We start from the raw sequence: 15121 nt of genomic DNA on the forward strand, positions 1-15121 counted from the left end.
GCTAAAGAACTTAACGGCATTGGGAAGCGTGTATAAATATGTATAAGCTTAACAACAAAGGTTTAAAACCTGTCTGACAACATAATGCATTATAATCATACAAAAAATTTACACCTTTTTTTCTTGAGCTTATCTAGATTAAAACTGATGACGTTGTATAACAGATATTTATCCTCAGTCATCACGGATTGTTGATGAGTTCATACTTGGTTCATACAAATAGTCATGAGTTTATATTCGATATGTTACGATATAACTTGTTTATGATACGAACTGTTTACATTGCATATGCATTGACAATGTAATCATCGATTTGATCACCTTTGTTTCATGTTTCGAGTCCACGTCAGAAACAATGCGAAATTCCTACATATATATTGTTTTATATTTTGTTATTTAAAACGTGTTCCACTTAATTTCTTTACCTTATTTGTTTCTTTCTTCTAATTTTTAAAAGTCTCCTATCTCTGCGTGATAAGTGCGTATTTTAGATGCGTAGGGTGGTAGGTAGGGTCATTGCGCCTGTTCGCGTCCACCTGCCTATTCGCGTCCATTTTGCGGATATCTTTTAGAAAATTCACGAAAATAAGTACCTATACTTTATGTAAAATTGTAATAAGAAAAATTTCCGATAATAGCTCAACGTATAAGAGACATGCACACATATTCAAAATATGCCTGCGCACCGCCTATCCTATTAAAAAAATATATTTAATTTTGGCTATTAAACGAGAGAGCTAAAACGCGCGGGATTTTGAGAAAAAAATAGTGCGCAGCGTCGCGTTTGACGGTAAGTATCTTATTGTTAAATGTGAATTTTTGAATATGTAACTGTTTCTTTGCTTTGCTAACAAAACATGGAATAATATGGATTATAAATAAGCTTATTTCTTTTACAATTAATAGCTAAAATAAGGTGGACGCGAATTACTACACCGAATTTGTACAACTTCCATTTTGCGTCCACGGTGGGCGCAAACTATACCTGTAGTGCATAACAATAAAACATATTGCGTCCACATTGTTTTTCATTACGTAGCAATGAATTGTTTGTTAAAATATGTAATTTAAAATAGATTGTAAATTTTTGACTAAGACCACAAGTTGATAATTTAAATTTTCATTCAAATTAGCAAATTTTTATGCTATTTTTTCATTTTAAAATGGGTATTCTAAGAATGAGACCAGTATTTTTGAGAATGAGAGTCAATAAGTCTGTGGTTAAGAAAATAATATAAACAAAAAAGAAATTTAATTCATTAGAAACTAAAAAATAGGGTATTTAGGTAATCTTAATAGAACTGATTATTATTTATTTACATAACGTAACTTTGTTTTTTGTTAATTTTTGGTTCTAATAATGATGAGAAGATAAATATAATTAAGTTTTTCCAGTTTCCTTACACAGTGAATTATATTAATAACTAGCTTCCGCCCGCGACTCCGTCCGCGCGGATGTCGGTCTTCGCGTGGATGGTTTATTTCTCCATTTTGAGACCTCTGACAATAACATCTTATAAATATATATTGGACCCAATTCCCAAATACGGTTAGGCCTATAATAATACGCAACGTGTGTTCGCGGTTCTACGGAACAACGTCTATGGATAAAACTGAAAAATTAAGATTAATTTTTTTCTACGTATTTTTCCAGGATAAAAAGTATCCTATTTTACGCCCAGGATAATAAGGTATAATTATACCAAGTTTCATCGAAATCGAACCGCTAGTTTTCACGTGATGCCTTCACATACAGACAGACAGACAGACAGACAGACAGACAGACAGACAGACAGACAGACAAAAATTTTTTTAATCACATATTTGGGTTTGGTATCGATCCAGTAACACCCCCTGGTATTTATTTTTTCAATATTTTCAATGTACAGAATTGACCCTTCTACAGATTTATTATATGTATAGATAATGTTGATTTTAGGGTTCCGAACCTCAAAAGGAAAAACCGGAATCCTTGTAGGATCACTTTGATATCCGTCCGTCTGTATGTCCGTCTGCCGGTCTGTCTTTCTGTCAAGACCCTTTTTCTCAGTAACGCGTAGAGGTATAAAGCTGAAATTTATTTTGAATACTCAAGTCTACGGTCCCTTGAAGCAGTGAAAAAATCAAACTTATAAGCCAAAGCAATCAAAAGATACAGCCGTTTATGCTGCAAATTTTCGCAAATTTCGACATTCGCAAGGGAATCAAAACCTACAGGGTACTTTACGTGAACACAGACACTTGTACGAAGCAACGTCTTATATTATAGCACAAATAAGGGAAACATTGAAAAAATAATCATTTACAGTTAAAACATATGAAAAAAAGACAGGTTAATACGGAACCCTCGGTATGCGAGTCCCACTCGCATTTGGCCGGTTTTTATTAAATAACTATATTCGTAAATAAATAATTTATTAAAATCTAATTTTTATTTGCATTTATCTGATAAAATATCACCCAATACACTCTTAATTCCTTTTCTAAGCTGGTGGACGCGAACTGGTCCAAGGGTGGACGCAAAAAGGAATTTTTGGACGCAAACTGGGTAAAACGCCAAATTCTGCTATTTGTCTAGATAAATAAAAACCACATGATATTTCCAACACAATTGAAAGTAAATCTTAAAATAGACTATGTAATGAACACGTTACATAAATTTTGCGTTGAAATTTGTTCTGGAACATTTTTATTTTCTCCTTCAAACTTTCCAACTGCACTAAGTGGACGCGAACTGGCGCAATTACCCTAGGTACTATCAGAGAGACTTGGCTTCGATATTTCGTTTAGAAACACCAAGAACCTATGATATATAAAAAAGCTAGATACGTTACCCGCTCTCTATTTTGGCAAGAAAAAACTCAGCTAAGTGCCCGAGTTTCACTTAGTCACGCACCATTCAGCGTCGTGGCTGGACGTTCTTTTTATATTTTAATCGGCAGTTGTTATTACGAAGTACATGAGTGAGACATGTATTATGTCTCGTGCGTGAGAGTGAAAGAGAGAACAACTGTATTGGTGATAATGCGTTAGTAAGTAGGTATGTATTAATTACGCTGTTTTTTAGTGCAATGATGTTGGCGTATGCCGCGTCTACTAGTATAATAGGTCATTGCCAAGAACACAACTTTTTAGCATACTACACATAGCGCTATGAAATGCATTTCCATCAAATACTATTTATAAATGGTCCACTATGGTCATTTAGGATAGGTAAGTATGCAAGTGTCAAATATACGTGGCCTCTACACGTCCACATTAACACCATTATATATCAATCGTAGCATATATCAATGAATTCGTGACACGCACCGCATAAAACAAAACGTTTCTTCACGGTCGATTACAAAACCACGATTCGCTTGTTTTTCGGTTCAATTTGCATTTTAACATTATCACTGTAGTCATAGTCACACAAGTACTTAGAATAATAGCAAAATATATTACTGGTATATTTGTAGACTTGTCTTGTAGGAACATTAATGTCAGGTCTATCTGGAATTCTAGCTTGCTACGAATTTGTATGAATTTATTCACAAGGAAACTGCGTGGAATGCAGGATAACAGTTTTTATATGTCTTGAATTTCCATCACATACAACATACCAAATACGCTCGTAATTAGTTGCTGAGACCTTTTAAAACAAATATCGGAAAGCAGTGAAAGTGACATGACAACTAATTGGCGGGAAAAAGTTAGACTTGGCGGCCATCTTGATTTTCTTTCCTGTCATTTTCTGCATGTGAATTGCAACAAGTGATTGTTGTAGTAAATAAATGGTTATTAGATATTACATTAAATTATCTATTTTCTATTTAGTCATGTGTAGGAAAATAACAATGGCGGCTATAATATATTACTTACTTTAACTTTCATTGTGTGATAAAACACTACACTTTACCTGCACAAAGTAAAATCATACGCATATTAAAATTGCTTATTTACTTGTAACATTTTCCTATTTATGTAGAGATTATTTATTTAAGTATGTAGGTACCTATTTAAAAATTCATCTGAACTGCGTTCTACGATAAAACAAACGTTTAAAATAAAATTGAGCTTCAATGGCCGATTATTTTTCAAAGTTTTTATTACGCTATTTTAAAATAATAATTGGTCTTTATTTTTGAAAATGTTTCATAAATATGACACAAATTGAACAAATAATAATCTAGTGAATAATTGAACAAGAACAAATATGACCAACTTGTAAAAATAATATTCTTTTGTTTAAATATTAGTTAATTGATGTAACTATTGTGTAAGACGGAAGCGAATATATCAGTTAAATATGCATATGTATTTATATTTTAATAGTTACTATTACGAGGACAGTTTCTGTAGGTATATGAATTATAGATATATGAATATATCTATGAATCATTGTAATAAAGTTCTTATTGTTTATAATAATAAATATGAAATTGAGAGAAGACCCAGATTTAAGTAAAACAAACAAGTTTTCGTTGTTATTCCACATTTTATCATACACTAGCTTCCGCCCACGACTTTGTACGTGCATCCTCGTTTTTCCCCGTTCCCGCAAGAATTTCGGGAAATCCTTTCTTAGGGGACGCCTACGTTATGACATCTACCTGCATGCCAAATTTCAGCCCGATCCGTCCAGTGGTTTGGGCTGTGCGTTGATAGATCACTATATCAGTCACCTTTGAGTTTTATATATATTATATAGATAGAGTTTTAATTAATTTTGTTTGTAGGTATCTATCATTAGATCAAACGGGACATGAATAAATACTCAATGTATAAGGTTCTTAGGTATTTTCGCTATCTTTGATTTGGTTATGCACAGCTTACATTAGCAACAATTAGACAAACATCAATAAAACATGATAAGATTAAAGTTTAATTAAGGAAAGCGTGGGTTAACAGCGTTTAGTCATGTTTGATGATGATTAGAGGTAGATACCTACTTTTTCTTTTCCTTTTTTATGTATTGTATTTAATTCTCACAAATGACCGTATCTTACATTAGCTAAGAAGTAAATAAATAAAAATAAACTTATGAGACTTGTTGCTAATGTTTCCATTTCTATTCATAGATATACCTATAAAGAAAAATTTAATTCTTATAAACACTTGTTAGGCAGCGTGTTCATCAACTGGTGCTATTCTAAAAAGTGCACAAACTAGCGCACCAAGTGTTGCGTGCCACCACCCATATTAAATCAATAATAATATAAAATACTCGCCGTCATTCTTCTTGCAAGTCTATCGAGGCTAATTCCAGACAGCACGCTACAATTGAACTAAACAAGTGATTAACGGCACTAGAATTACAACACCTGTTTGTCAAGTCAGAAGTCTAACCGTTGAACAAGGACGCGCAAATTCGCTACTTTCTCCTCGATACCTTCTTAAATGTTACCGGGTTACCCATTTGCATGCCTGCTTATCGTATAGATACGTGAGCAAATGTGTACAAGATATTGAGACAATTTTATAGGATCATTTACACACGTTTTGATTGATACGCTAGATAAGGAGTTTGACCTATCATTTGTCGATCTATAGAGATTTTCATCATTACATTTTTTATAGTTTCTCTGTTTTAGACGCGTGATGATTCAGTTATTAATAGTAAATGATACGTGTAATATGAATGTAATCTGGTGCATTGTTATTCAACGAAATAATTATATCATGTAATAAGTAGTTATCCGTATCTAAAGAATTTGCTTTCTATCGTTTAACGTGATATAATGGTTAAATGACTGTAAATTTATATCTATTAGGTACATGTATTGCGCGAATACTTCAACAATAATCATTATAAAAATCTACTTTTTGAACCATTTTAAGATTCCAAATGCTATTCACAGTACCTACCACTTTTCATCCCCACAAACGAAACAATAAGGTATATTTGCAAATGCCAGTCTTTGTGCTTAGTACAAGTATGCAAGAATTCAAGTCCTACTTACGTCTTGCATACCTCCTAAGTGGGCGGAACAATGCAAGCCGTATCTTTAATCGTAGCTGCTTATAGCTCATTGTATATTCATTTGCCAGTCGACACATAGGTACTAATTGTAATTTGTAGCTAGCCTTGTGTCCTTTTCGCAGTGACGTCACTCACATGTGATTTTTAACTAGTTGATAAACGTGTTAAGATTTTGCAAATATAATTGAAAGGCTTTTTGTAGCAAGAAAGGTGGTATGATACCACCTTTCTATAGGTATCACAGCCTACGTTACGTATTTTATTTAAGCATCCGTAATTATCAGGGAAAGTGTAGAGTTCATTGCATAGTTTCAATTAATACAAAATCAGAGTATATTTTGATGTTAATGTTTTTTTTTTCATTCTTCGGGAATGAGACTTGACAGTAAACAAGGAAATGCTTGCAAATATTCAATAATGGTCGTATTATTGAAAATTGTATAATGCGTATGCGATTGCATAGCGAGTTTATGAACTAAATAAGAATGAGGTACATATAAAGAGGATTCTATAATAGCTACTGTTTTTAAAAATATTAGCAGTTTTACTAGAAAGACAAGTTTAATACGAGTCAAACAACATTTACGAATTAATTTGATTACCTACTTCATAAAATGATCAGACCAACATAAACTGGTATGCTGACCTACCACCTATAGTAACGGTGAAAATTTTATATTATATTAACTAGGTGTCACCTAGCATTGAACATTGGTATTCATAAATGATAAATTAGATGTCATACTAAGCATATTTAAATACTCAAATACAAATTATTCTAATCTGGATGTTTACAAAGGGAACACAAAATAAACATACCTAAACTTCACTCTAAACCTCGTCAAATTGAGCGATTCAGATAATTACAAAAACGAGCGTGTATCTACTTAGAGCATACGTGTCAGAAGTGAAACTTCTTTGGCAAGATTCAAAGATAGTACCAAAAATCGTCGCCTTACTCCATGACGTGACGGTATAGCCATGACGCGACCTTGAAAGTTACTCTCACTTCAAAAAAAACGTTTTCCGCATGTCAGCATATTTTCTTTTTGAAAGTTCAAAAAAATCATAGTTCAATTTAACAATTCCGATATTTCTGACGTTAAAAGCGGAATTTCATAATAACAATTTTATACCAACTCGTTTTTGTCCTATTGTGGATGTATTGCATTCTTCGTCAGACGGATATCAGACAGGAATATGACTCAATAATCTGGCATTTACAAACTGAATTAATATGTACATTACTATCTGTAAGTAGTATATTTTTAGAATGGACAAAGCTTACTTGCTTGCTCAATGTAACAAATGGTTTCATCAAGTATTGTTACTTGGGTAGCAAGATTGAAGCCTGCGTGACAGGATTAAATTTGAAAAACTTGTTGGGCTTACGTTGAAAGTTTCAACGTAAGTTTCACCTTTCAATTATTGTTTAACGCTTATCATAACGTTAGGAGATAGAGCATATTATCTTATGAGAGCTTTTTAATTTATCGAAGATAAAATTTTCAGAGCTAGATAGTTTAGATCGATAGATCTTAAAAGCTATAAGAGTAAAAAAAAAATTGTAATAGACCTTGCAATGGACCCAAAGTCTCCATATGTTTAAAGTTCTAAGATATATTATATATGTAATGTATTTATCACGTTAGGTACCTACATAAATTTATTCATTAAATAAACTATTTTCTAAGTACATATTCATATTTAATGCCACATTATTTTAACCAAAAACTTCTGCTTATTTCTAGTGGAAATCTACTTATCACCAGTAGAGACTCACTGCAGCAATGTGGACTACTTCATCCCTGACGAAAACAACGAAACAAGGGGACTCTCTGAAGATGCCATGAATAGGTAATGTTCAATTTATATAAGTAATTTATTCTATAGTGAGATACAAAGGTGGACTTTGGCCTGGGCGATATTTGCGGATATAAATGATGTAATTATTTACCTTAGGTATTTAAATTTAAAAAATTGAAGCAGTATAATATGTAAACGCAACGTAGGTATTCTAGTTTTTACTAGCGTTCCGCCTGCGGCTTAGCCCGCTTTTTCTAAAACCTTCCTAACCTACCTTCCTTCCTTCCTCTCGAATCACTATCTATTAAAAAAGACCGCATCAAAATCCGTTCAGTAGTTTTAAAGATAAGCATACAATAGGAGCATACATACGTAACTATAAGGACAGAGAAAGAGAATTTGTTTATAGGTACTAGTGATTTTTTTTGGAGGAAGTTTAGTGAAATTTAGATTTTTGAAAAAAATGTTTGCCAATTTTTTTGGCGAATTTTGTGGACTATTTTTTAAATTATATGATCTTCCACATTACCAAAATTCTAACAAAAAAAAAATTATACCAGCCGAATTGATAACCTCCTCGTTTTTTTTTTTAATTCGGTTAAAATTATTTGAATTTGAAAGGTTTGTAATTTCCAACATAAGCCTTGATATTCTCCATATACATATCTAATTGTTTCACCTATAACAAAAACCCTGACAAATGTTTTCTCATTTCCAGGTTACACATGGCCAGATCAACAGTGGCGCTATTCATGGTCGGGTTCCTCACACTATTCATAGCGTTCTGGACCGGGGTCGTGGGCTGCTGGAAGAGGAGTCCCGGGAATATCACCGCTACAGCTATACTTATGCTCGTTACTTGTGAGTATTAATATTATTATGTTATTTGGTGTTGCGTAAACTTTAGGGAATAGCAATTATGTTTTAAGAATTAGGGATTTAGTGAGTATGAGTTATAAATTCTACAGCTTAGTTGTTATACCAGCCTTTGAGTGGGAATTTATCTTATAATAATTTTGTTTCGCGGCTTCGGAAAACAATGTTTATCGAAACGTTTCGAATATTTGCAATAACGCGATTAAAATGCATTTAATCTGCGCTTTGGTTGTAGTAACTCTTTTTGTCTAACGCTATAAAAATTACGTTAAACGGTTTCATTTTTATATCTCTAATTTTTTTATCCAACATAACAAAATCATCTACAAATAAGAACCATCGTACATTATAAGAAGCATAGCTGTAATATCTTTCTATGTATGTAAGTTCTTTGACCTTAAATTTGATAAAGGTATATGAATGAATAAGTGACCAAGTGAAATTTAAAAATAGACCCACCTTACACACCGTGCATACGCTAGTAATTAAGTTTGCATATTAATTCACTTGAAACCTTACTTACCATAACTTACTGACTTTCTTTCACTTAATATGCCCAAGTAGGGCACTACGTTTTCTAGTCATGATCAGTAATTGTATCTATAAAAGGGATAATTTTGAAAAGTTCTTGATAAATTACTCGTAAACTGATGATTAATATTTGATAAATTTATTCCTAAATAGTGAAAGTTATTTTGTGTATTTTAAATTAATTACAATGACTTACAAGTTTATAAGCGATTAAATATGTTAAGTAGGTGTCTTCTCTATATAATTTATGCATACTTATGTACCTATTATATATGTTAAACACATGTTTGAGTACATTTTTATCAGTGTCAGGGAAATTTTTTCGGCTGACCCTATGCAAATCTACACTAATCTACACTAATATTATAAAGAGGAAAATTTTGTTTGTTTGTTTGATTGTAATGAATAGGCTCATAAACTACGGGACCGATTTTAAAAATTCTTTCACCATTCGAAAGCTACATTATCCACGAGTAACATAGGCTAGGTTTTATCCCGGAAATCCCACGGGAACGGGAACTATGCGGGTTTTTCTTTGATAACGCGGGCGAAGCCGCAGGCGGAAAGCTAGTAATTCATAAAATATTTGAGAATTTTATGTACAAGTGTCAGTATTAACCATTACATTATTTTATTTATTTTTATTTATTAATAAGTACTTAATTACTCTTATAATTATTACAATAATACTTAACCTAAGAATACATTAAAACAATTGGCGGTCTTATCGCTATGCAGCGATTTCTTCCAGACAATCGGTAACATTAGTTATATTTAGAAATAACATTTACAAAATTACAGTTACTTCAATCATGAATTAGATTCCTCATAATCTTTATCGTCATCACAGATTCTTGACCCTATGATCATTCATAAAAATAAACCTAAATAAAATTTAAATTATCTAGACGTCTATTGAATACTTAACTCTACAATTGCAGGTCTATTAGCGGCGGGTGCGATGGCTCTGTGGCACGGGGTGGAGTTCTACGAGAAGGAGAAAGCCGTCGGAGAGGAGTACTACCAGCAGTGGCCTAACGTTAGTATAGTTTATTTTATTTAGTCTACACTTATATTATAAAGAGGAAAACTTTGTTTGTTTGTTTGATTGTAATGAATGGGCTCATAAACTACTGGAACGATTTAAAAAATTATTTCACCATTCGAAAGCTACATTATCCACGAATAATATAGGCTAGGTTTTATCCAAGAAATCCCACGGGAACGGGAACTATGCGGGTTTTTCTTTGAAAACGCGGGCGAAGCCGCAGGCGGATAGCTAGTAGATAATAAGAATGATATAATAAGGTCGAAAGATGATATGAATTTTATCACTTTTCACGATATGAAACGTTGAATAATTGATAGGTTGAATAATTTATTATTATCTATAAATAAAAACTCTTAATTAAACAACTATTTATAAAAAATATGCAAAATTCTATTTTTGATGATTTTAAAGCTATACACGCTCCAGAATTGCAATACGAAAGTCAGGTAATTGCCCGACTCGTTAAGGCGAGCGAGCGAGATGTATTCTTCTCTATGTGTGAGAGTGAAAGCGAACGTCCTACCATGGCCATTGCCCTTATAAAATACAATATTTTTGGTTTATATTCTGTCTATAATTTTCATAAGGATTGAGTTGATAAAATTGTGCATTACATGTTTCACTGATCTTTTTTTAAACCAGTAATTCAGACTATACATTCGTGTATTTAATCCACCCCTTGCCAACCTCAACATCGCATAGAGAAAGTTTCAAGCAATTTAAAACCCCAGGTATTGAAAGACAACTCATCAGTCTGGTACGATTGGTCATACATCCTAGCCTGGTTGTCTGTCGGTGTGTCCTTCGGGAGCTCCGTAATATTCTTCTCAGCCGCTGTGTGCCTCAGCAAAGAGAAACGGCGGGAACAACAGAATAACGTGCAGTACATAATGCCAGGTTAGGCAGCCATCTTGTGGTGGACGCCATTTTGATTAACGCTTGGTTGAAGCGGTCTGTGGCAGGATGTAAATTGTATATTATCATCGCAACATGTTTTATATTAAGTATATATTTATTTGTATAGGTACACTCAATTAATTCTTAAAAGTTTTTATTGGTATTATTTAACAATTAAAGTAAAAATAAAAACACATAATATTACTATAATAGGTACATATTATATTGTATAATATTATTATCTAACAACTTATTTAAACTATTTTCAAAGTACACATTTATATTTTGTTATTTATAACATGTATTTATCCAATTTTATTATATTATATTTTGTAAGTAAGTACCTATATAAAATATCATAGTACTTAACTATAAGTAATTTATATCTTCATAATATTTATCACACACATCTTTTATCTACAAACTCCTCATTACCCATTAGTTATAAGTATAGTTGTAAGAAATAATATAAACTAAGGAATTACTAACATAAATGCTTTCTTTCTTTTCATGTTTCTTCCGAAACGTGACTGCGTTTTTGCGACTGATATGCGACCAAATAATCGCGCTATTAAATTATAATCTTATCTTAATATCTGGTTTACGCCATGCAATACTAACACGCTTACTGATTAACGTGGGAATGTACATAACCATACTTTAATACACATTTCATAACTCATCATTTCATTACCTAACAAATACTTTGTAAAATACACTATTTTCCTGTTAAAATTACCAATTCTGGTTAATTTACAATGCGTTACATAACGGATTCAATAAATCTGTATCCACGAAAATTAAAACCAATCATACACTACAAACATCTACCTACAAACATTATTTAAATGGGTTGCATTATATTCACTACACTGTTGTACTTTACTTACTTTGTACATTACAAACATGACATGAACATGACACAATCATGACAAAATACTTCTTACTTTGTACTTGTAAACCTTTACAAACATGACACTATCATGACAAAATACTTGTAATTCATGACAAAATACTTAAAAATCATGACAAAATACTTGTAAATCATGACAAAATACTTGTAAATCATGACAAAATACTTATAAATCATGACAAAATACTTGTAAATCATGACAAAAAACACATGGGTTAAACAACCGGGGGTATACACGGTATAAACCAGATATTACGAGATAACAGTCGCACCTGGTACGACTGGTCGTATATCGTCGCGTGGTGCGGCGTGGGCCTGTCGCTGGTGTCGGCCATTTTGTTCTCGTCGGCCGCCATTTGCTTGCGGGGCGAGCGCGAGCGGGAAGAGGCGCTTAACATGCAGTACCTCATGCCGGGTATGCTTTGGTGTTATGAATATGTCAAATAAACTTTAAATGGCCATAAGGGTGGTCGAAAGTAAGGATATTTTAAAGAAGTTAGAAGGGTATCTTGTCTTTTTCATTTGGGTACTTACGCCAATGAGGAATAAGAAACATAACATTGAACTTACACATCGATGTAAATATGGTGTTACGGGTGCATGAAGTTTAATGTATAACAATGTTTGGTATAACAAATGTTATATTTTTTACATAATTGTGATTATAAAGAAAGTAATTCTACTTTTTATTACCTTACTATAGATTTTGAATGAAATAATGTTATTAATAATTGTTCTAGTTTCAAGTTAATATAGACAAATTAAATGTTTAATTAAAATCCTAAGATATTCCAATAAATAAATTAGAAATTCTCGAACTAATACCACAACACATTTGTCATAAATATAATATATGTTGCAGTGTACCCACAAAAGCAGCAGTACGCGTACGCCGGGTACCCGCCACCGCAAGCGTACCCTGGCCCCTACTACCACGGCTCGCAGTACGGGCCCTACAACTACTGAGCAAGCGACCAGATGAGGGACGTAGTGGCGGCGACCTTCGCCAACCCCCCCGCCCCCCAGGCGCCCGCGCGCAACCCCCCGCTAGACGACCCTAACCCCCAATACCACACCCGACCACCATCGCTAGAAACCTACAACTCGCATCGCAAGTTGCGCAGACCTCATCTTATAGATAGGAAGGTGTATCGGCCAACACGCCGGCACACGCTTTCCCGTATAGACGAGACTGTATCTGAGCCGCGTACCCGCAGTCTGCAACCGTCGGAATTCTCCAATCGGCCAGCGATTCGTTCCCGATCCAATGTATCCGCGGATACGAGTCGCAGTGTACCGGTCTGCAATCAGAGCCAAGAGATCTCGACCCAAGAGAGTCCACAGTACGCGGACCCCGACTCCAGCTCGTACGAGGACCGGCCCGCGTCCATGACGGACCTGCCCATCATGGTCCCCTTGGACCCACTAACCGGCGCCTATATCCCGTACCCGGAGTACGCGTACTACCGAGACGATAGCAGAATAAACCGTCTCAAGTGGAAGGGCAAGAAAACATCCAAAAACAACAACCTGTTTCTAGCGTTCATGTATTAGCGGACGCCTGCGTTCTGAATGGTTATGAGTTTCGACGAACGCCGTTACAGTGTATGACACCCATTGTATATTATTTTTTTTTTCAATTCTAAACTCCTCAAAACAATCGTACACTGATTTTCCCATGGGTGGCCCGAATCTGGTGAAACGATCGACTGAATACTATTGGCACGTTTTATTTTGGCCGAAGGACGCGTTTTTGGGGATAGTGACCCAAAAGCGTGCTTTCGGTCTCTGAGCACGGCTTTACGAAACTCTTAACTTAAAAATCTCATAACGTAACTATTTTTCGAACAAATATTTCTGATACATGCGAATTTAGGTAATAGTGTAAAATTGTACTTATCGAAGGTATGTACTATAGGAGCAAGTCGAAGTGAACTCCGCCATAAGTGTATCGTAACAAAATCACTTAGAATAAGTAATTTGATTTAATGATTTATAGAAAGTTTGTCACAAGAGTGAATGAGGAACGGCTTCTGCCTTCCTACTTCCAAACAAATGCTCATGGTATAATTATATATGTCTGAATTTTAGAATAAACATATCGTTAAGTGTAGTTCAATATATTTTTACGATAATTACCTTTATATTATGTTAGAATTGTGTTTGGTAATTAATGTTCGGATAAAATACTATAATATTTTGTATTATATTAATATTTTATCACCTTTTTTTAATCGAATTATTTACCCAAATTGACTGAAAAGACGTCCTTTTCGATATAATAATATTTGGAAGTACATTTAATATTCATTTTCTATAATGTTTTTATATTTTGTATGTAATATTTCTGTAGTCAATGCATAGTTTAGGTAAGAGGTCCACACTGTAAATTAATCAATTTAGATTTTATAAATATTGGAAATCTAGAATATTTTCCACTAATTTGTATTTAAAATTTTTAAAAATAAATGATGTAAAAACTACTTCGTGTTTCATTCGACGCAATAATTACCTTTCTTCTTTATCCTTCATCCATTACTTACATTTCCCGATACTAGAGAACTCACTATAACAAGAGTACTACTGATTCAATGATTACATATGGATTTTATCTTCAGAAGTAGATAATTAAATGGTAAGCCGTAATAATTGGTCTTTGCCTTTGCCAAATTAGGGCAAACAGACCAATCTGCCGATGTCGACTCATCAGAGTCTTAATTAAGTTTTTAAATGCACATATTGTTTACTATTGTTGTGTCTGATTAAGGCTAATAAATAAATAAATAAATAAAATAAATAATAGGTTAGCTACAAAAACAGCATTTAATTCCATAGAAAGTTTTATTTATTTATTGTGTATTGGTTTACATCCAACATATACAAACATTACCAGTATTTTATACAGTAAAAAATATGTTAGACAATTATAGATAAACAGCATTCATAAAAATATAATAATCCTGAATCGAGCAACAAGTAATAAAGAGTAAATAATTTTTAAAGTAGTGAGATCATTGCCAAGTACCAGCATTTTTAAACTAGCCTTAAACTTTGTCAGGGTGTCATTAAATAAACCAATGTT

General features: G+C 33.4%; 1 protein-coding gene across 2 annotated transcripts in view; it reads left to right on the forward strand.

Annotated features, from left to right (window-relative positions):
• LOC123695381 overlaps positions 1–13022 on the forward strand; it is a 40385-nt gene extending 27363 nt beyond the window's left edge. Inside the window, exons 3-7 of one of the 2 annotated variants that reach the window (XM_045641212.1) lie at positions 7717–7822; positions 8490–8632; positions 10120–10217; positions 12289–12454; positions 12902–13022. In XM_045641212.1, the coding sequence (XP_045497168.1) occupies positions 7717–7822; positions 8490–8632; positions 10120–10217; positions 12289–12454; positions 12902–13005 (617 nt within the window). In that variant the 3' untranslated portion in view covers positions 13006–13022. Of the gene's footprint in view, positions 1–7716; positions 7823–8489; positions 8633–10119; positions 10218–10960; positions 11127–12288; positions 12455–12901 lie in introns of both variants that reach the window. The other variant, XM_045641211.1, reaches the window with a different exon arrangement.
• Positions 13023–15121: the final 2099 nt, after the last annotated feature.

This window comes from Colias croceus, chromosome 11, assembly GCF_905220415.1.
Source record: "Colias croceus chromosome 11, ilColCroc2.1".
Classification (NCBI taxonomy): domain Eukaryota; kingdom Metazoa; phylum Arthropoda; class Insecta; order Lepidoptera; family Pieridae; genus Colias; species Colias croceus.